Here is a 23,651-nt window from a genome sequence, read left to right on the forward strand (position 1 = left end):
TCACTGTCAGGTTCAGCAGAATTTAAAATGAATTAATGGGTCTTGGGCGCTAAATGTTTGGTAAAAGGATTTTATTTTAGTCCTTCCTTTACAAAAAAACAATCTCATTTGGATTATAATCTGAAACATAAAGAAAATGAGGTTTTTAACCAGCATGAATAATTTCCAAGAAGCCTGTTCTCAATCCAGGCGTCACAAAGGAGCATCTTGACCTGACACAATATTTGCCCTTTTAACTTCATCTCTAAATGCCCCTCTAGTATTGTGGCATTAACAGCGCGAGGTGGTCAAGTCAGGAGTTGATGTAATTGGTCAGAAACAGAAAAGATCCCTTGAAGTTCAGCACTCAAGTCAAATTATCTAATTAAATGTGTAATTAAAAAGCTATTTTTTACATTTGTTTATTTGCCAGGGACAATGCACATTAATAAACATTTTAGTAAATGTGCCATAATTAGCCAAAAAGCTATTTTTAATCTAAACTTGTTCAGTCAAACAAAGAGTTGGGTGGCAGATCACATCACCTGGTTTGAAGCGGCTCCTCAGTCGTAATGGGACTGAAACATGAAGCAAATCACAAAATACATTTAGCTCTAAGATGAATTTCAAGTATTGGCTTGTGGCTTTCACATTCTGTCATGTCCAAAAATCTGTCCTTGTTGGAGAAACTGCAAACAGACCAATCAGAAAAGACATCCAGCCATCTTTTGGAAGATTTGTTCATGTATTTATTTTCTTGGTGACTTTTGTCTTCTTCCAGCTCATGTGACTGGGTTCTGTCTGTCCATTCTGGAAGCATTGTATTGGTTTTGAGCAACAACAACAACAACAAAGCAACTCTTTAAATGATAAAGTGCATGTTGTGTTTTATCCCTGGCTTGTGTTCTGAGAATCATGTTTGAAATTACGATAAACAGATTTCAAAATAAAGCTGCCGTCTCTCAAAAATTTTCATCATAAGATGAAAATGTTGTCGAGCGTGAAAAGATAAACTTCCCTGCCACGGCGTACGACCCAGCTCGTCTATCCGTAAAACTTTCATTATTACATCTACCGCTTCTGTTTCCCATCTTCACTCGATCAACCTGTAGAGCTTTCCCCCTACTTTCATAAAAGTGTCATTTGCCAAGCCTCAATGGCGTCACTGCTCGCTGCAGATGACAACGGCTGTCATGATCTGACACAGCCATCGCAGCAAGTGGGCCAAGTGGGAGCGGCTTTAGATAACATGGAGCGGGGGCTGTTTGACGTGCCGAGAGCAGTTAACCACTCAATCAAGAGGGGACAGAAGGGCTCGCCTATCTCTAAGGGTCACAAAACACCCTCCATCTGTCACTCCGAAAGCCCCCCCAGCTCTCCGATGCTATTCCACACGCAGACAGGGAGACGCTGGAGACCACTAAAGAACGAGATCCCACACAGAGCCAACATAGCAGGCGGAGAGCGACTGCTAATGAGGGTAGTTAAGCTCTTTATAGGCGAGTCACAGTCAATGATAGACCTTAAAAGAGCGTCAAGGAGGCAGAAGGGGACAAGAAAAGGCGATGTTATCATTCTGATACGGAGTCGAGGAAGAAGAAAGGCAGTTCGGTTTCGGTGCTAATCGAAACCAGAACTGGCAACCTGAAACTTGCAACGCAAAAGAGAAATGAAGAATGAGAAGGAGAAGGGGAAGCGAGGGGAGACAGGAGATGTGGGGGTATCAGCAATTACAGCCGATACCCCCACATTTGCGTTTATACTGCGTTTATACTTTTATCCACAATCCACGGAGAGCAGAGGTGCACAGAGCGCATCCGCAGTTTTCCTTCTGTCGCTGTAGCGTTTGGGTCGAGTCCACTTTCATGCCCGAGTCTCCTCAGGGGTTTGATCCATCTCTCAATTCCGAAATTGTCCGCGACAAGGCAGCTTAAATGCTAACACAGAAGGAAAGGCCCGCGTTCCCCAAGAAAGCGAGGTGTACATAATTCACTGCTGCTCAACTCAGCAAACGTATGAAATAATGATGTAGCGTCTGTTTATGCGAAGGGTCCGCTTTATTATTCTGGCACAACGAGGAGAGAAGAAAGCCGTCGGCTCGTGTAAGCGGTGCGTTTGAACAATTCTGTTTGTTTGTCTGCCGTCATTCAAACTGAGCTATTTGAGATAAAGGAGTTTTGGAGTGTCCCCTGGAGCCGAAGCCGTAAGAACAGAAGGAACCGGACGAGGAGGCGGGCGAGAAGACGACATTTGCGCACGCCACACATGGTTTGGGATAGACAACGGTATTCCCAAAGACATCTGGACATTTGGATTTCCATTCACACAGAATATTTCAACTACTTCTCCTCACGTTTATGGCCATGAGTTTAATTAGACATATCGCAATGGCAAAAGCCCCAGACGCTGCCATGACAGCGTGAAACAGGCAGCACAAAGGGCCGGTAGAATGAGCGGCGTCTCGCTTGGCGGCGCTGCCACAGAAACACTTGTTGTGAAAACGCTGATAGGCCTCGAGGCGGCACGTTGGGAGGCCTTCCTCACTTGTCATTTGGAGTTTTAATTGCCACAACAAGATGCAAACAGCATGTAATTCTTTTTCTGTGTGTGTGTGTGTGTGTGTGTCAGCTGCACAGATTTATTTTCTAATTTCTTTCTTTTGACAAGCAATTTAGGAGCAGAAAAGGGACTTGGAAAGAGGACCTGGTCATCGAGGTAGTAGGGTGGAGTCCTCGTGAGAAAACGGTGTGTGTCTGTGCATGCGTGGGCGGGTAAGGTGAGCGTGCACGTGTGCGTGCACATTCCCCTCATCGCTCCTGTTCAACCTTGTAATCTCTGTCTCCCCAGTCCCTTTGTCCTGAGGAATGCCTGGCTCAGTGAGTGCAGAAAATTACCCTCCTGCTCTGTTCCTCTGCTTCATGAATATCACACACACACCCATACACACACGCACACACATATGCTACACACAGTACCCTAAGCTCATCTAGTTAAAATTCTAAGGCATGTGAAATGGGATCATCCGCTTCCCTTTCTTTCTTTTCTTTTTTTTTTTTATGGCCACCCGCTCAATGATTTTACCTTCCATCTAAAACCCTCTGGTGACAACACACCAAGCATTAAGACAAAAACGAACCAATTGCATCTGTAAAATTGGCAGTGGACTCTCTCTTTTCATCAACGACGGTGTTTATTGAGTCGTTTCAATTACTGTTGCTGACCTCCATTTGTGGGCTGCAGAAAAACATCCTTCTCTCCAGTCTCCAGTTTTTTTTCCCGTGCGTCTCTGAATGTATGTTACACACCGAACGCCGCTGTGACTAACAAGACCATGTTTGTGTATCCGCCGATGTGGCTATTTGTCTGGCTTGTGTGTCGACTGTCCTTGGTTTGACCTCCTCATTACATGTTGATTTTTTTTTGTCTACTTATTTTCTCAGCCTGCCAGGTACACGTTTGTCAAGCGCCGCTTCAAACGGGGTCCTGTGGGAGTTCTCTGACCCACCAGCAATCGGGTCAGGAGGTCCAGTTGCAAAAAAGTCTCTCAACTGTGTTGATGGAGATGTGATGCTCAAAAGACGAAGACTTGGTGCGACACCTAGCACCAAGTGACGAGACGGAACATTGCTCCCTTGTGGAGCCCCCCCGCTGAGAACGGAAATGCATTTTTCAATTCTCCTTCTTTGCCACATGAACTCCAGCAGAAGCAAAGTGTGTGCGTGTGTGTGTGAGAGAGAGAGAATGAAAGGATGAAAAATGAGAGAGAGAGAGACAAGAGACGGAGAGGGAAGGAAATAATTGTGCCATATTCATTTGAAAAATAAAAAATTCTTAAAATGAAAATATAATGAGTTTTCTTAATTAAGTCCCCGGCTTTATCGTGTTTTACACGGGACATGCCGCCATTAATACCCTGATAATTAATTGTTTTGGAAACTTTCCACAGTCTGGCGACAAAGTTTTAATCAAGCTCCGTGGTTTCCTTGCCAAGCGTCGCCCAAATGTTTAATCATCCGGAGCTGGTTAATGACGTTTTGGAAGTCAGGAAATTGTGAGCGTGCAATTGGTGCCTGTGGTCGATGCATGGATAGTCGGGGAACACCCAGGCGCCTCATCCGACACCCGCCAAGCAGAGGCGAGGGGTCGATGACGAGCAGAGGAAGTTGTGTTGTTTCGGATAAAACATATTTTCCACGCCAAAAAAATAAATAAATAAAGATAGCGTTTTTCCTTTTCTTTGCTCACATGATAAGGAGACACCGACCATTATTGATTGTCTCCTGATTTGGAGTGCAGTGCCTTCACATATTTTAAGTCGTCGATAAAGAAAAATCTTCTTTTTCAATCATAAATATATTAAACTATTCTGACAAGACGAGCAGTAAACTTGAGGCGCAGCATTTAGCCAAACCAAACCCAAATATATGGCCAGTTATTTGTTCAATCAAGTGAATCCTTATTTCTGGCTTTCTCTTCGTTGTTGCCCAATAAATGTGTTGGATTGTAGCTACAACGCCATCTACTGTCTCCGGTGGTATTGCTCCAGCTCGCCCGTCATTATTTTTATACCTGCGAGCAAAAATGGACCTTAGAATAAAAGTGCACTTTAAGTGCTGGAAACAAAATATTGATGTATTTTGCATTTTATTGTCCCTGGTTAGAAAACACTTTCCCAAGCAATTTTGCTTTCATGATTATGCGTCCCAAAGTTTGCTTCACTTCATTTCAATCTCAACTCGGAGGGAAGGTCGACTGATTTTTGAACGCTGCCTCTTTTCTGTTCTTGAGACCTGGCAACGTTAGCAGCGCTGCAGAAAATTCTGCAAATCCGGTGGGTGACCGGAAACTTGATCTGTCTGTTCACATCTTTTACAGGATGTTACATCTAAGACTGCAGCGCCTTGTGTTAAAATATAAATCTCACACTAGAGGGCTTTTGCTTTTCAGGAAAAAACTAAATGTAATGACTGCTACGCCCAGGAAGACACACATGGCCACACACACACACACACACACACACACACATACTCCAGCCTCCCAGCCTGCCTTGATCAGTCTTCCTTTCTTCATATAGAACACATGGAAATGGCTGTGGTCCCATGTAGCCTCGTTTCCATCCAGCAGTTTTCCATTTAAAGCCCCAGAACACGGCTGAAAAAGGCAGCATCCTTCTGACAAACCCTTTTAGGTGTCCATCCACTCACTTGTTAGTCTGCCCAGCCGGTCGCCTTGGGATCAAGCGCCCCCACCCGCCCCCAGCAGCTTCTATCTCCAGCACAGATTCGAGGTTTCGCCATGGGAAGTCGTATTGATGGTTGGACAACCGGCCCTTTGGTTTCCGAGATGGAGTGAGAAACTGCTGGAAGATTTCTAATAAGGAGGAGAAGGAACAGCAACTGGTGTCTTTTGGGGTTGTTTGAGCTAAAGATAAAAGACGTGTGTGTATGTGTGTGTGTGGGGGGGGGGGGGGGGGGGGGCTGAAGAGGCAGCGATGGAAAGATTGATGGAGGAGTGAAGGCATATGGGAAAGTAACCTGCCTAAACTTTGGAATAGGGCTGCTATTAAACGCCAGCTCAAGCCCCATAAACCAGGAGGGGGGGGGGGGGTTTCACTTGTAATTTCATATAGAACATCTATATTTAACATATAATTGGACTTGCAGTTTTGTCTTCTCCGGAGCCGGTTGGAGAGCAATTTCAGTTAGCACTGATTGGGCAAGATGGGAGCTAAAAAGGGGTGACTCTCTATCTCTCTCTCTCTCTCTCTCACTCTCATCTGTGAGAGAGTTAACTATTTGGTTAACAGTGTGTGTATTTAAAGGATGAAGTTGAATTATTCACACTAATTGCCTTTTTTTGTTTGTTTTTGCCTTAAAAAGTGGTGAAATCAGATCTATGAACTGACAGAGGGTCCTAATTGGACATTTTAGCTGCAGAAATGTCACATTTTGGACTTGCACTGTTCCCAGTAGTGATTAAATAAGGTCTACCAGGTATAATTCGCATTATTATTAGACGGTTTTTTAAAGAATTTGCATGAGTATATGGCACGATATTCACCTCGCCAGCCTCCTAACTTCTGAAATAAGGCCAGAGGGCTAGCTATTGCGTGAATAGGTGGCCTTATTGGATATTAAAAGTGTGAAAACAAGTTCAAACAGAATACGAGATATTTTAGCCTGAACGGAAGCCACGGCGCTATAAACATGTCTCCTAATGTTGTTGTTGGCTGTGTTTTTAGGATACATTTCCCAACTCCTCGACTCTTAAAAATAAACTCTCAGCAAAACTCTACAGCCCGAGTTCACTTCTAGTTTCTTGAAGGTCTCCTTAATTAATAGGGAGCAAAAAAATGGAATTGATGATTCCGATTTTCTGACTAGACGAACCTCAGGCGAGAAGAAGCTAAAACTTTCCAGTCAGCTGATTTTCTTCTATTTTCTTTCACGCCCTCTCCGCCCGTTTGTTTCCCACCTGTGCAGCCTCAAGGCTAAGAGATTATTGTGCTGATCTCAAAAATGTGAATCAATGACGCTCTCACCACATTTGCAATTTTCCTAGCATGTCTCATTGACCGATACAAAGCAAGGGGACTTTGGGGAACCGGGTGCGGGGGTAACAATAGAAAAAGTTTTTTTTTTCTTTTCTTTTCCCAAGAATCACGAATGGATTTGTGCCATGATTGTCAATGATCTATCCGCTTGCCCTCTCAGTCAGACAGTGAAGCCCAATTTGTATTCCCGTTTCTTTTTTTTGGTAGCTGTCAGGGAGACAGACGCGTGTCCATGTCTGCTGCTGCGGCAGTCAATGAGCCATTGATTCGGGGAGCCGCGTTGATGTCTGGGATGCCTCCATGATGGATGGAGCCCATCCCACCCACAGAAAACAAACAAGAAAAAGTACGAGATGTAGTAAAACTTTCAAATACAATTTTGCCCACACAGCCATTTCATAGTAATCGCTTCAGTATCCATATTTTCTTTTGATAGTCCTTTGCTCCCTTACTGTTTTTTTTTTTTTTAGTTTGTTAAATTCAAACATATTTCACATCAAAGGTGGCTATTTGAGTACACACAACACGTTAAGTGACAGTCCAGGCGTGCAGGTCTGTATATGCTTTTGCACAAATACCGACTAATGATATCCTTTCATTATCAGCCGAGCTGTTGAAAAGCTGTCATCTTGCAAGCCTCTAATTCACATTGTAATATGTCTTCGTGTGATCTTCCTCCACCAGGAAGTGAAGCAAAGCAAATCACAAGCTGTGGACTCGTCAAATGAAGAGTGTCTTCCTTTCATATCGGGATGCTCGGCGTTGGGTTTTCTTATAGCCGACATTCTCATTTTGACACCAATATCAATTGTTTTTTTTTCTGCATAATTACAAAGAACATCAACGTCTGTTGTGCACTGCATCGTTTTATAATTAGAGATCATATGATTCCAGAAAGAACAGACGAAGAAATATACTGGCGACTAGTTTGCGATGCATGCCCATGTCAGGAATGTCCGCCTCAGGCTGATTTTTTTGTTTCCATTAATTTTATTTACATATCACCAAATCACAACATGTATCAGGGCACCGTAGAAGAAGACCCAGTCTAAGATTGACAGGTTATTCTTCAGAGACCTAGCAGCCCCCCCGTGAGCGAGAACATGGAGACGGTGGCGAGGGGGCAGAAACCTGGAGCAGATCCAAGAAATTGAAATAGAGAAACAGAGCTATTATAACAGAATGATATATTCACAATCAATGGCAACACTAATAATCATAAAAATCCTAACAATGGTCAAGTCAGTGAAAATCTCATTTTAAATCCATCAGCTGCAAACTGGCGACATTTGTTTTGCCCCTCCATGCATCCCTGCTCGCACACACACATTTCATATCGATTGTATTGTTGCGCACGGATGTATGCTCACATCCAGCACACGGAGCCGGTCTCAGTCGAGCGTTGTTATTTTCTCAGGGGTGTATTCCAGCGCTTTAGACAACGTCTGCAGTATAGGAACACAACATTAAGGCAGCCGATGCACACACAGCACATGCAGAAATAAGACTCGCTAGTTCAAAGAAGGTGCAAGCATACCCCTCATTACTGCGTTCCTTTCATTGTGCATTCTGTCAGGAAAAACAAAATAGATCAAGCTTTGTTTGGTTGAAAAATGAGCAAATGATCTGCTGTGCAAGGATAGGCTTCGGGTGGGACAGTCTGATTGGAGATGAACATGCAGAAAAGGGCAATATATGGACACATGCAGCCAAGGAAGATGAATGAATGAATGAATGAATGAATCACGCCACTGTAACATTTGTGCCCTCGGCTGAAGTGTGTAAATGGAAGCCGGACCTGCTTGTGAAAGCTGCCATTTTAAAGAATGATTCCTAAATGTGCTATAATGATGTAAAAGGAGATGTTACCACCCCCCCCCCCCCCCCCCCCCACACACACACACACTCCCTCATCACCGTGCATCATCCACATCAGTCTAAGTGCCTTGATCATCCATGTGCAAACCCGGTGGGAGAAAAGGGTGGGTGCAGTTTGGTGGCGAGGATGCGGTGGCACATTCTTCCTCGCGTCATGTGAGACCTCTATTTCACGGCTGACTAAACTGATGGAAAGTAATAAGGGACAGAGGATGCGACGAAGTGACATGACCAATCATTTTCATTATGTGTCTGTAACCTTGTCCCGTCCACTAATTAATTTCCTCTGGAAGTTATCTTCCGCTCTGCGCTGCATCCCAGGCAGTCTCTGGCCGCTCTCGCTCCAGCACGGAGGTGGGATCCGTCGCACCATCCCGCCTTATGTAAGATTCATTGGCGGAGGCCAATATATCTGTTTGCTTTTGCAGAGTCAGACTTGCCTCTCCTTTCCTCGGCCGAGGTTAAAGAACCCGCGAAGAACCGATAAAGCTTCTCGGATGAGAAAGCGAAACGTCTTCAAACCTTAAGAAAACAAGCTGCTTGCTTGTTATTTAACCTCTCAGGATGACCGTGACCCGGCTGAGTGAGGATCAACACAAACATCTTTCCTCGGCTCCTTTTTATAGATCACAGACTCCTGCCAGATGCAATCGGACTTTTCTCTCTCTCTGTCTCTCCCACATAGCAGAGAGTTGAGAAGTTTTCTTTTTGAAAATCTGACTTTGCACCGTGTGGTGTCGGATGAGTATATAAAATTATAGGAGCATCTCCCAACTATTGATTGGAGTGCATTTCTGTTCACTCGATATCTCAGCCTCCTTCAGGGTTGAGAGGCTTATTTACGTTGAATCCTTCTGTTTATTACTGAATGACTGGATGCATCCACAAGTTCTCCACTATGTCTTTCATACATGGTGAACAGCAACGTGCGCTGTAAAAATCAATTAGCTCGTTTTACTTAATGATGCTGTGGGTTTATGCAAACCAGTTGTAATGAGAAGAATCAGCAGAATGAATAATAGATCACAAGACAAAATCTGAACACAGAGCAGAACGCTCCCTTTCGGTTCTTATCTTCGCGCCGCTTCTATCTGCTGGGCTGCTGTTTTTCGGTGTTTAAACTGGCATTCTTAAACCTGATTATGGGTTTATTTTATTTCCCATGATGTGATAGCTGCTTTCTTTTTTCTTCAAGACACAATTAAAACCTGGGAAGTTTAAATTTGCTCAACAAGAAGAACAACAACATCGCATCCAGCCCCGAGTCTGAAGGAGTCCATGATGGTGATGCAGAGAAGCGGGAGGAGAACAGGATTTCAGCGCCACCCAGTGGCAGCCTCAGGAGCAAGACGTTGATTTTGGAAAAGCTCCTTCATCTGGTGAGGATTTGTTCATGCAACCCCCCCCCCCAAAAATAAAAAATAAAAATAAAGCGGATGGCCTCATCCATTCCCTGATGTCATCTTAGAATTGACGAACAAGTTTTTATTGCCTTTACTGTAAAACTCATCAGGAGCAGTGAGGGGATTCTGTTGAGAGAAGAGGAATGTCCTCTTTTTCATCACCGTTTGCTACTTCCAGAGGCATTAGAGGAACTGCACAATGGCTCATGAGCCAAATGGCGTGGTATGAAAGTGTCATTAGTGAAATGATAGAAAGAAAAGCAAAGCGGCGACGGAGGCGACGACAGGAAACTATAGCAGGTCGTAATTGCTTTATGCGCATTAGTTTAGTTTATTTTTTTCTTCTTCTCTGGGGAACGTCATCAAATCGGAAATTCTTCATCGCGTATCCCATACAGTCCCTTCTTTCTTCCTGCTGCTTGTCATAAATGCAACCGTGTGCTTTAATAGCTTTGCAGGAAACAGCTTGTCATGTGATCCAATTCTTTTTCCCCCCTTGACTTAATTGTCTCTGGGTGGATGCAAATAGCAAAAAAGGGAACACCCACCCGTCCCTGGTCAGAACCAAAGGCACTGGCAGAAAGAAAGAGACTCCTTAACTATGGGGGCTTCATTTTTGACATTGGGGCCCAGCGCACCAGAGACCGGGGAACACTGATGATGAAAAAGAATGTCCTAGATTTTCAGAGAAAGAAGGGGGCTGCACAGGGAAAAGAGATTAAAGGCTGTGTTTTGACAGCGGTAGCCTGTTCAAAGAGCCGCTCCACAATCTGGGACCATGCGCTGTCTTTCTTTAGCCCATTTTAGATGCAGTCGCGATGAGGGTCAGGGACGAATTAAATTCCAGACGCAGTTTTAGAACTTGTGCCGTCCGCTAAGCCGACTTGGACGGCGGCCATAAGATGAGTCTTTGCGCTTTATATTTATGAGCTATTTTGCATTGTCCATCTACAAAACAGCAATCTCTTTACCTCCTGGCTCACTCCCTTCTTTCTTTCCCGCCGACCTTAGTGTGCATGCTGACCCTCATGAATCCTCCATATCAACCCGCCCCTCCGTCCCCCACGTCCACCCACTCCTCTCTCCGCTCTCCGCTCTCCGCTCTCTTTTGTCTCACTCGTTCCTCTGTCCGCGAGGTTTGCCTCTCGCCCTCCATAATAATAAGGCTGTCAAAGGCTGATGGCTACAGTTTGCCTGTTCCCCATAGCCGGCCCACGGTTCCAGAAAGATCACTTGTTGATGTCTGTTATGGGCCGAGACTGAAATGGGGAAGGATGGGGGGGGGGGGGGGTCCACACGCCGCCATCTTTGCACAAGCCTGTCCACCACATGATTGGCTATCAAGGATCCCATCTGTCAGAGGAAAGGACTGAGGGAGGATTCGTTGTCTAACATCATTACTTCATCAAGATATTAGTTTCCTTTTGTTCACTTGATTCTATTGCCTCCTCCTTTTTGCTACCCCCCCCCCCCACACACACACACACATTCTCTCTCTCTTTCTCTTCTGTCTCTTTTGTGTTGCTTTGCCCCAGAGAAGGAAGGAAACGTGACCGTGACACCGGTCGGAGAGGAACATCAGAGACGACAACATCGGCGTTGCCGTGCGATTGTAAGTGTGCGTGTGCTTAAATTTTACCCCTCTTGTTAGAATCAGAGGATTTTCAGAACCCGTTATGAAAGGCTAAGCTCTTTTCAGAAGGTCAGAATTATAATATTTGATTGATCTGGCTTTAATTTCATCACAAATGTTAACTGAGCAGCATCAGATATAAGCAAGCAATGAGAAACGAGATGTAAAAAGTCAATTAAACACGAGTATTACAAAAGATAAAGCGATAGTAAATATTAACATTTTAAAATTTAGGATTGTATTGTAGCAGTTATATAAATGCTGATGAGTATATATAATATATCCAGTATAGCGGATCTGCAACACGTGAGGGGGGGGGGGGGGGTCTCTAACAGCCTGGAATTAAGAGGTTTGCATGTCAAACAACTCTCTTAACTCTGAATTAAAAGTGCAAATGGTTTAGTCCACACCTGTAGAAGCGCATTGTTTCCAAAAGTCCTCTCCTTGCATGACTTTCAATCAAATAGTATCATCAATGATGAAAAGTTGCTGCTGGAAAAAAACATTCAAAACACAAACCTGAAAGAAAAAAAGTTACAAAATAAATGACGGTGTTTACCAACGAGAGGATCCTCCATTTATCTTCATTCATCCCAAGTGGACTTACGCCTATTTCAGACAGACGAGAGCCGGTGCACTTCCATCCACCGAAGCCCGGGTTCTCTTTCCCACGACATTCCGGGGCAACGGGTGAAGCATCTTTAAAGCCTGGTGGAACGCGATGGGTAGAATCCTCACGGAGCCGGGGCTTTTTACTCATGCAGATATTTCACTTTTAAATTGCAAAAGTTCTGGATTGCAGTCAAGTCAATCTACATCGACTGGTTATCGTTATCGTAATCATTCGAGTCTCTCGGTGGGAGTGGGCGGAGACTAATGCATGGAAGCGCCGCTGTGGTACTCGTTGGGAAATCAGCATCTAACTTGAGACTCTAACCGAATGCACGCTGTTGACAGCTGAAACAACCTTTGCTGAGAACAGGTGTTCTGCATCGGGATGCTGGTTGGGCGTCGGGTTTGGAGGTCTGAGCGCTGCGGAACATATTTGCTTTAGCCGCAGCGCTAATTGAATCCCTTCTCCGGTGTATCAGGTGAACAAGAACAAGGAGCTGAGAAGCTAGGTAGCAAGGGTTAGAGAGTATTGGACAAATCCCCCCCACCCCCAACAAACGCAGATGAATTTGCATATGTTCCTCACAATCACCCTTTGATTCCGCTACCCAGTGTCTGCCCTCGCTGCTCAGACCCTGAGGCGGTACCTGGGGCTAAAGACTTTATGAATAGCAGATAGGGGGGGGGGGGGGCAGAATTGGAGATTTGGAAAGCGCACCGTGCATGTGTTGGTGGGGGGAGGAAAGCGCAGACAAACGCATCGTCATCCTCTCCAGAGGCGTGGCAGATGCCATTAGACTGGGTCACGTTCGACAGAGCAGATGATGTGCGCGGAGGCTGCAGAGCATCAACAGACAACAGCGCAGACCTCAAAGTCAAGCTGATTTGGCAGGTTTACGGTTTGTTCCTGGCTCCCGCGGCGTGCGACATATGTGGGACGTCGCCGCGTCTCTGAAGTCTTTATGAAGTCAGGTAAACTGTCGATCATCCAAAACACAGCGGCTTTGCTTTCCGCAGGTGACGGCAGACGCGGTTTGTGCGAAAATCACAGCTAGAGCTAACGTCGGCTAATATCAGGGTCAGTCCCGACAAGCGAAAACTTTCCAACCGATATTTATTTGGATGGAATTTGTTTACCAGTTTGAGTCTTTTTTGTTGTCCTCTAATAAATTTAATTGTTCTTCAAATCCTCGCCTCAGGCCTGTTGCATCAATATCACAAACAACACGCATTTAATTACATGTGACGGCAAGGGCAAACATAAATCACACAAATAACTGGGAGAAGCAGTTTGTTGTAGCAAATTAGCACTTTTTTTTTTTTACTCGTATATTACATCTCGTGAAATATACATTTGCATTCCTGTTTTATTGTTGGCTTGCAAGCAAGAGAGAGATAAGGCCCACGCTGCATGCAAAGCACGCAGGACGTGCGTAATGAAAGCAGCCACACAAAGGAAATGTCAGATAAAGTGTTCCTAAAATAAAGCCTGAACTAATTATGCTTTGTTGTTGAAGATGCTGGTGCCTCCATCTTTTATTCATCAAGATGCTCGGCGGCTCGAGGTTCTCCATTTTTCTCTCTCTCGCGCTCTCAAATCTCATTTCAAACAGAACCCACCGAGGTGTGGAACTGCACTCCTAATCACAATGAACTTGTTTCTTGCCACGAAAGGAAAAGGACAAAGGAGAGAGGGAAAGGAAAAAAAAAACACACAAAAAAAGACGCGAGTCAAGCTTTAGCCTAGCAAGTAGATGGAGGGCGATGGAGGGGGGCGGACGGCTTTCTAAATGTTACCCGACAGTCACCGCTGCGTGACGGGCGAAGAAGCGAGCTCACAAAACAGGAGACAGATGGCTCGTTTTGGTATTGAGGGCAGGAGTCGGTCCGCTTTGGACGCGTGGCGTCCGGCGCGCTCGTTTCTCAATCCCTACAGATTGAGACAGACGCCACGGCCTAAAAATAAGTCCCTGCATCGGAAAGAACCATTCGGAGGGACTGCGAATTAGAGTCGGCTGTCCTTTGTGAGATTCACATAACTGAATGTGATCAATTTCCCAACTGACCAAAAAGTGAATCATCTTGCTTCGCCTCATTAGACCGACTGCAGGAACTCCTCCGGATGGGCGTGTCCCTTCGTATTCGCTTCTTCTGGGATTCGCCAACGTCTTATTTTTCTTATTTTTATACCTCGGCAATTTCCTTTTGGGAATAAGTGCAGTCGCCAGGGGATTGGAAGTGTGTGTATGTTACTGTAATCAGGCCCATCGCAGCAAGCCGAGTTACGCAGAATTGACACAAAGAAGAGACGTCTGAAAACAACAATAAAGTTCCCCATGTCTGTATTTAATTATTTCATTGATGGTTTACGGCGACATTAGGGAGAATTTAAGTGACAAATCCCACACTTGTTTTCCAGGTGAAGCGGGAGTTATTTTTGAGATGCCTGGAAAAAGAAAAGGCTCGTCTGGAACCCACAGAGAACCTCCTAGTCGAGATGATCCGTCTCCGAGCCGCCATCTGGTCTTGGCTTCTGTTAATAGAGGGTTTCGCTCTGAGCTCGCCAAAACACGTGGCTGGAGACAGGCATGGAAAGTGAGAGAGGGGCAGAGCGGGACGTGGGAGAGAGGAGCTTAAAGGTGATGGGAGGAGGAAGGAACGGCGAGGAGCAGAGGAAGCAAGGGGCGAGGAGACAGGTGGAATTAAGCGAGAGACGACGATGATGAGGTGCCGGTGAAAAATAAAATAGAAGGCAGAAGATGGAGCGAAAGAGACGGGATCAGGAGAGAGTGTGCTGCACTCCGGGGCGGGGGGGGGGGCATGTACTTAGAATAAGGAGTAAAGCGGAGAAGAGGATCTTTAGAGTACATGTGCCCCAGGGAAGATGGTGTGAAGTACCTTTTGTCTTCCCACCATCAGGAGCTCCTTTTGAATAAACCCAGCCGAGCGTTTCCTTTCTGTAAATCTCACTTTGAAGAAGCGGCAAAGCTAAAGCGTCTCCCACAGCGGCGATCGAGCATCGCTGTACCCCGGCCCACGCAAATCCCGTTCCTCAATAGCTGTGGGTGTGCAACAGTTTCATTTCCATTTTAGAGCACGGGGGGGGGGGGGGATTGCTCACCGCCCAGACACAAACCGGCTTCAACTTGGTTGTGAGCCTGCACATGTTGTTCGCCGTGATTGGCAAGGCTGTGTGACCAATTTGATCTAAAGCTTTATGCCCGCTTTCTTTATCCTCCTGACACGTGGCATCACGGAAAAACAGGCATGCTTCCGCTCCTTCCGCCGCCCCACCTAAATCCCACCGAGGGTGGGGGGGCACCGCGTGATCACCGCCGCTGCTCTTCGATTGTTGCTCTTATGCATTTGGGTGCTACCGTTTGCTCCGGAGAGAGGGGATCGGGACAAAAGATGTTGCTCCTGGTGCAACCAGATAGGAATAAGTTCAGGAGAGATTGCATTAGGAGGAGGGGCTGTTGCGTGTTACTGGAGGGAGATGGAAATTAAGCCCGGGGCAAAGTGGTAATGGATCAGCCCAGAACTGTCATCTGCAGGAAGCTCTATCTGTCAGACCAGAGGAATCAAAGAGGGGAAAAATAATCTGATCTTCAATGATTAGTTTGGCAGGTGTCAAATTGTATTTTCTGCATTGCAAAAATCATTATGAAGGGGGGGGGCATTTATGCAATGTCAAAATCTCTTTTCAGGAGAAGATGATTTTCTCACCTGTACTGCAGTTAACAGAGGAAGATGAGCATTTTCATTCTACCTGTTTATTGCTTCTGTATCAGCTGTCAAATGTTCACAGACCCCCCCCCCCGCTGATTGTCCCGGGATTGTCACGCAAGTTGATTCTAAATCTAACTTTCAGTTACATGTTTGGAAGCGCATCTGACAAAGCGACAGATGTCCACGCCGGGTGTTCAGCCTGCTAGCATGCTATCCGCTAAGAGTGTGAGACGGGAGGGGAGGGGAGAAAGGTGAGTAAATATTATTCTGTGATTATCAAGCACTACAGATCTCTCAGAGTGGATGTGAATGACATCCACTCCGATCCCTACCCTATGGGTTTAGTTCCTTAACTATTCATACGTGTGCCTTTGGCCTGACATGAATTAAAACAGGACGTCCCACGCCCCTCCCTGCAGCTGGCACATTGCTATTTAAACAGACTGTCTTTCCCATCAAACAACACATTCACACAACACATGAACAAATGCACCAAGATCTAACTAACTGTCGCCGCCGCTGCCACGCGTGGATCACAGTCCACGCATTGAACGATAAGCGTGACCGCTCTTATTAATAGTGGATGGATGCCCGGGGGGTGAATTAATATAGGCTGCAGCTTTAATGAGCAAAACTTTAATTGCACCGCCTGCAGCGATCGCTCAGAGGCAGAAAGGATTAATGTGTCTTCCCATTAAAGGAGACGCGGCACATTTATGCACAACATACTTGACTTCATTAATGATTTGAATAATAATAATAATGGCGACCTGCAGAAGCCTCAGCCCAGCTACAGAGAGCTGACGTCGCGATACTATTTATCTTTGAGCAATTAAAGATATTAACGTAAAAGTTACTCATTACTTTTTCATGCATATAAGTTATAACCCTCAAGTATGTTCTGTCTTCTCCGTGCAGGCTACACAAACAATGCATACCTGCGTGTTGGCAAACCCACAAGCATGTGTGAAAGCACACACACACACACACACGCACAATGACCCGATTTTATTTTACAAAAGAGGCATACAATCATTCAGATGTGTAGTTTTTTTTTTCCTCCGCTGCCTCGGGACTGTTGGTATTGCGCCACAGAACCGAGTGTCTCTTTGTATCTCAAAGTTCTCATTAAAAAAGCTCACATCGCCTGTTTTCTTCATTTCACTTGTGTCATAAAAGAATAAGATAGCCATGGAGCAGGCCTGAGGCTAATCCGCCAAATGTTTTGTTATGATTTTGCTCATATAAAATGATATAATAATAATTTATCAACCCAGACAAATAAGAGAAGAAAAAAAAAAGGCAGCTGGAAGCTACGGAGTGAATGAGAGCGGAGCAAATGAGTAACTTTATCTCTGAAAAGTGTGCGAGGAAGTCAACAACATTACATCTGTTAATGCGGCGATAATTATAGCGCTGCACATCAAAAAGAGGACGGCTGGCGAGAAAATCAGGCATCAGCGAGGCGCCACTCTTCAGCGCCAATTCACACAGCCAGGACTGTAATTACAACAACAGCAGTCAATGGGTGAGAGGAGGCGTACACCCTGGACAAGTCGCCAGTTCATCATTCACACACACACTCACACCTAGACAATTTGTCTAATTTGCATGTTTCTGTTGGAGGGAAGAAGCTGGAGAACCCGGAGAGAACCCACGGATAAAGAGGGAGAACCTGCAAACTCCTCCTAGAAGGGCCGCACGTCGGATTTGAACCTGCAGTGACCTTCTTGCCGTGAGGCAAGAGCGCTTTCGCTGCGCCACCGTGCTGCCCTGCACTAAAGTAATGCTTATGCATTCCCTGCAAATGAACCTATCTCTCTCTCTCTCTCTCTCTCTGTTTAGTTCACAGTAACCAAGTAACAGTAAAGAGCTGAAATCTGCCGTCCAGAAGAGAGATGGAGTCAAGATTAACCTCGTTACACTTTGACGGAGTGTTTTCCTTCCTTCATAAATTATGTAGCAATCACCCAGAAGTTTATAACGAGATAAAAATAAAAGAGAAATACTTCTCCCTTGAAATCCTCAGCAAAGAAGCTTATGTCAGCAGCTGTTGGTCTGGAGCTGCCGTTAGAAACCGATCCAATGTTCTGGTTGGGTTTTCTCTGAATTATTGCTTTTGTCAAAAGCTGTAATGATGCAGTAAACCAGCTGCTAATGTGAACCCGCCCGGGTTGAGGTTTTACCGACAAGCTTGTCCAGAGTCGGTTTTAAGGCATTAGAGTTGGGAAGCAAACAGAAGTGATGGGCTTCCGTGAAGAATTGAGAAGGCTCAGATTGATGGAAGCCTTCAAACCCAACGAGTCCCAAAGAGCCAGGATGGAAAATCATCCGCTGGGGAACAAATCTAAGCGATGGAGCACCCACCAAAAACATAGCGAGGGCAGGCGGGCCAATCAGAGCTGAGCAAAGTGCTTTCATCACCTCCATCGCTCACCGCTTACAAAGTGAGCATCATGTCTTCTTCAAACATTTTCTGACAACTGAAATCGATGAGGGCCAGACACAACGATGAAAACCCGAGTCTTTCATCGCACACCGATATGTATATTTAAAGCTATACAGAATGATGGCAGGAGGTCAAAGAAATATACAGATGATGTGTTTTGCTACTTCCTCATTACAAACAGTGATTCGTAGGACTTCAAACATCTCGTCAGTTTGAGGGTCTGTCTTTAAGTAGCCGATTCTTCTTTGAAAGCAGCAGACGAGGGTAACATATGTTCCCACGCCGTGTATATTTAACAAAAGCCGGCAGATGGGTGCGAAACAGCCTGGGAGAGCTACCTGGGGGGAAGCAACGATCAATCAAGACGAGTCTGCTAAATATCAACCGCATGTTTGATTGCTTGGCCTCGTTGTCAAAGCAGAAAAACAAAAAGTACAAAAAGGAAAAACTGAAAATAACCCGGTGTTCAAAACCAAATCTAAATTCAGCCGTCGCAATACAAACAGATAAAACACAAAGAGTCACGGCAGAACTTACACCAGGGTGAAACGATGAAAAATAGGGGGGGGGGGGTTCTATTGCTTCTTCCACGACAATACATTTATATTTGTTTGGATCAGAACCAATGGCAGTTGCTGCTTTCCTGTCAGAGCTTGAATGTCAGGTTTCCTCGAAAGGTTTTCTTTATGTTCGCGGAATCGATTTTCAAGCTACAAGCAAAGGAAACAAACAGGTTCGGGTGAAAATGTAACCGCGTGAAGGAAAGAAAAGCGAAAAACGACTCGACAAACCTAAAAGTATTCAGTTCTGCATCCGATGTGGCCTTAAATGCTGCCGATGAATAAACAGATGTGTTCAGTTGTTGTGCAAAGAAGGGAAGGCGATTAGAATATAACACGTTTCATGTGGAACGTTTTTGACAGATACGAGGCATCGGGTGTCTTGAGGATACATGCTCATGACGTGAGCATGCACCCCCCCCGCCCTCCCATCAGCTGCTGCTTCCTGATCCCCTGATCCTTCAGCTCATCCTTAAACATACTTCACAGGTGCGGCGGACGTCTTGGTGGTCAAGTCTTTCGGGACACGATAATGTTTAAATTCAATTGCATGTGTGCGAGGAAGATACATCCTGTAATGTCCTGGGAGGCGGCCCAGTCGCTGGATCGGATCCCTCTTTATCAGCTTTGACTGGAATGTGAATATCAGAATAAATAAATAAAGATTTTGATAGATTCAAGTAATTTCTGACTCCTGTTTTTGCATCTTTTGAGTATTGCAGAGTTTTTTTTTTCCAGCCCATTCCCTTTTCAGGTGAATCTAAATCTCCACTGGTGGATTATTAAACCAATGGCTTCACGTTTATGAGTGGAAAGAAAATGAGCATTGACTTCGGATTTTCCAGTTGGTAGTTGGAAGAGAGAGAGGAAAAAAAAAAGAGTTCTACATAAAAACATTTATGCTTGCATTGTTGGCAATATGCATGAGTAAAGAGATGACCAGTACCATCTCAGAAGAGCCTACGCAAGACTGAAGCGCCCTTTTCTTTTAATTCATAGCCTGTTCGGGCCTTATAAAATGTGTCTGGATGGCAGCAACGGGTAGAAAGACCCGAGGCGTCTGACAGAATGCACGCGATGACAGGTAACGTGACACACTTTGAGACGGAACGGTCGACAGGTATATTTCAGTAGTTCAGTAAATCGCTCATTGGTTTTTCTTCCTTTGGTTAAGAAGACGCTAAATCGTGCAGCACGAAGGATAAGTACTCCTGATGAGCAGGCTTTTTTTTTTGTTCTGTGCATGTTTGTGAACATTTGTGTGCGCCTGTGTTCAGCCATGCAGCGGAGTGTTTGGGCCTTTCCGCTCTGGCCCTGTCTGTTGGCGCTCAGCGCCCCTCTAGACTGTAGGGAAGAGCTTTCCGGCCTCTCCCACTGCTCCTCCATCTCCCAGGAGAAGCTCCTAGACCGAGTCATCCAGCACGCCGAGCTCATCTACCATGTCTCTGAAGAATCGTGCTCTTTGTTTGTGAGTAACACTGACCCCAGAATGAACCTTTGCCCTGATGCACCGCGAGGGGGAAGCGTGTTTTACCTGCCCAGGGCAGACACCCTTGCGACTGCCGGCTTTCACAGGTAAATGTAACGGGCTTACGTTTAGCATGTGTGAAGCCTAAGGAGAAACTGAATGGCTTTTCACGCAGAGCAGCACGAGAATCATAGATGATTTTCTTTGTGCCGACAAAAAGGGGAATTCAACTGAGACGGGAGTTCTTCTTCTGCCCTAAAGTTGGGCTCGACTTACCTTTTTGATTCAATTTCTAATGAAATGTGAATTCAGAGTTTTTGAAATGAAGCCGAGGGGGGCACAAAAAGGAACTTTGTGTTTGAGGAGACTTTTTTATAAAGAGCTAAAATCCTCATTTGTACCAACAATTCATTATCCAAAAAGAAGCCGTTCATCAGCTCAAGTCTCAGCAGCGAGCAGTATTCGTTTTTATCTTACGTGTTTGTCTCGGAACAATCAGATCAGTTTCAGCAAAAAAATAAGCCCGTTCTGTTAACCTTCCTTGCTTTGAGGCTCTGGCGCTCTCTCTCTCTCTCCGACGCCGTTATTTGCCTCTGATTCCAATGTGATCATCTCTTCACCGTCAGGCTTCAAAGTAATCTCCCGTCTCTCCTCGGAGCAGATGCGATAATGACACGCAGCAGCGGTGAGAGGGCAGGTTCTGTAGCCTGTTGCATCCCGGTCCCTCCGCTTCCCCGGATCCAAAAGAGAGCTTTGAAATTAGACGAGCTTGTTACTGAGGCGACTCAGCAGGGGTTCGACAGTGAGACTATCAAATCTGTCTCCAGTGGATGAAACCGGACAAAGCTTTGTCAGTCTTTTTTTTGTTTGTTTTATGCGAGTGCCACGGTGCGTTATTATATCTCCACTCCTAAATGAGAACCAAGGGTCTCCAAATCAGTCTTTCAATTCAAAGACGTTGCTTTTCTACTTTTAAAAATCCACGTTTTAAAGTTTAAAGACCAAAAGAAGCTTGAGGATAAATGGCTTAGTTGTTAAAAATCTTTAAAAGTTCCAAAGGACGAATACAAATCTCTCTCTGTGTGTGTGTGTGTGTGTGTGTGTGTGCGTGCGTGTTCTCATTCTTCTGTGTACTGCAGGAGAATATGTTTGTCCCATTCCCACTGCAGCTCCAGAGGTACCAAACTGGATACGCATGCATCACCAAAGCCTTAGCCATCCCCAGCTCCAGAAGTGAAATCCAACAGATATCCGTGAGAGCACAACCGCCTGTCATCAATTGTTTTGTATTTTTATTTGTGTCAAGCTGCTCTGGATTTGCGTTGACCTGCTCGCCTCCCTACGTTCGACTGGAGCTGAATCAGTCGGAAAATCCGGCTGATTCAAAGAGGACTTTAGAACTCCGGTTAAAGTGCGCCGGCGAACCGTCCCATCCATACGACGCTGTCCCCTCAGCTGCTAGATGATTATTAGCACTAATTGCCCTTGGGTTTCGTGAACACTCTTCCCTGTATGACATTCCAAACATTTATCTGTGGCTGCAGAGGGTTTGACTTCTGGCTAACGGGATGCAGCTTGTCAGGCCAAAAACGCAATCGGTTTGGAAACTAAACCGGAGCCAAATATGAAAGGCTGATTGGACTGATGTGAACTGTAATGTTATTACTGGGGAGTTTTACAACAATCCTCCTTCAGCTAACAGACATGAAGACAAGGAGTCATGTCATCACTCTTAATGAGAGCTTCACGACTGCGAGGCTCTCCTTTATTCACCCTCTGCCCTTTCCTCGGAGACGGAGCCTCTTCTGCAGTTTATGGGCCATTTGCATGGCGGTCACCGCGCTGGCTGTGGAGTCTGTTCAGCTCAGGGGAGTTTAAGGAAGCCCGACTGTTTCGCCGAGACATTTCAACCTTTTCAAGTCCCTGAACTCCCTGATCAGAAGCCCTGCTGTTGTTAAGATCTTTGTTCTATTTTAGACTGCTTCTGTTAATTGCAGTATTACATGAGTTCTGATCCGTTGCAGCAAAGTTAATCTGATATTCCTATGAAACATTTTTCTTGATTATTTACAAATATACAGGAAGTTTTCCACTGCATGCTACCTTCTATGCATTTATTTGCATCTGAGACCACTTAATCTGGAAGAACATGTGGAGGTTCAAATGATTGCTTCCCCTCAATCCCCTAAAGAAACAGAACACATGACTACATGACATGGGAACATGCAAAATGAAGGGGTAGGGCAAAGGAGGTGAATTGGTATCGGGACAAAGCCTAACCTTCACTCTCCTTCTTATTGCCTCATTTCTAACCTCAGCATCTTCATCTCCGCCACTTCGAGCTCCGCCTCCTGTCTTTTCCTCAGAGCCACCGTCTCTAAGCCGTCCATCATGGCTGGCCTCACAACTGACCTTTTATCCTCGCTCTCCTATCAGAGAGCACATCTGGTACTTTCCTCTTTCCTCCACTTCTTCATCCCTCTCTTTTCTAGAGCATGCCTCCACTTCTCTAAATTCTCCTCTACCTGCTCCCTGCTGTTGCTGCAGATCACAATGTCACCTGCAAACGTCATGTTCCACGCAGCTTCCTGTCGCACCTCATCCTAATCCGTCTGGTCAGTAGTTCCATGTCAGTCATTGACCTGTATGCGCTGCAGGACAAATGGTTGCTCCACTCCGTCCTGATGCTGGTCCAGTCGTGGATCAGGCCTCTGGTCTACCTGCACGCCACACTGGAGACCTACGACGAAGCTCCAGACATTCTGCTCAACAACACCAAGTGGGTGTCCGACAAACTGAACAGTCTGGAGCAAGGTGTGGTGGTTCTCATCAAGAAGGTCAGTCCAACCTCACCCCTGCATTTATGATATTTTTCGAGACTCTTTCTAACTTTTCACCTCTGGTTTATCCTGAAATGTCGCCGTGCAGATGTTGAATGAGGCGACGGAGACTTCCGCACACAGCGAGCAGAACCTCTTCGTCTATAACGTGCAGCCTGATCTGCTGGAGTCCATCATGAGAGACTACACCCTGTTCAGCTGCTTCAAGAAAGACGCCCACAAAATGGAGATTTTGCTCAAGATCCTCAAGTGTCGTCAAAACGAGGCGTTCATCTGCGCGTGAAGCATCGAGTGCAGCTTTTAAATAATGCAGCGTTTAGCTTGAAAGTAATTCCTCAGGTCGGTAGCCGTCCACTTATAGATATGGCCATGCCTCGGGCGAGCCGACCTTGCTTGAAATGCACCGCCTTCTGTATTGACTGTTTTGGAATACCTTCACACAAAACTAAGTAGGTGTGATGTTGTGGTCTCGCATCAGGGCTGTATTTTATATTCCCCCGCTCAGTTGTTATTTTAACCTGACAAAGACAACGGAGGGCAAACTCCC

General features: G+C 45.5%; 1 protein-coding gene across 1 annotated transcript; it reads left to right on the top strand.

Annotated features, from left to right (window-relative positions):
* Positions 1–20,075: 20,075 nt before the first annotated feature.
* smtla (somatolactin alpha) lies at positions 20,076–23,387 on the top strand. The gene is made up of 4 exons (XM_068745169.1): positions 20,076–20,264; positions 21,404–21,517; positions 22,922–23,101; positions 23,193–23,387. Exons 1-4 carry the CDS (start codon positions 20,076–20,078, stop codon positions 23,385–23,387), a joined length of 678 nt encoding a protein of 225 aa, XP_068601270.1.
* Positions 23,388–23,651: the final 264 nt, after the last annotated feature.

This window comes from Brachionichthys hirsutus, chromosome 11 (genome assembly GCF_040956055.1).
Source record: "Brachionichthys hirsutus isolate HB-005 chromosome 11, CSIRO-AGI_Bhir_v1, whole genome shotgun sequence".
NCBI classification, from domain to species: Eukaryota; Metazoa; Chordata; class Actinopteri; order Lophiiformes; family Brachionichthyidae; genus Brachionichthys; species Brachionichthys hirsutus.

What these genes read in the sequence shown, in the direction of transcription:
- smtla (XM_068745169.1), top strand. Translation starts at nt 20,076, where the DNA reads ATGCAGCGGAGTGTTTGGGCCTTTCCGCTCTGGCCCTGTCTGTTGGCG. An exon ending in AAGAATCGTGCTCTTTGTTT is followed by an intron (nt 20,265 to 21,403) that starts GTGAGTAACACT and finishes TGTGTACTGCAG; the next exon opens with GAGAATATGTTTGTCCCATT. An exon ending in TGGTGGTTCTCATCAAGAAG is followed by an intron (nt 23,102 to 23,192) that starts GTCAGTCCAACC and finishes GTCGCCGTGCAG; the next exon opens with ATGTTGAATGAGGCGACGGA.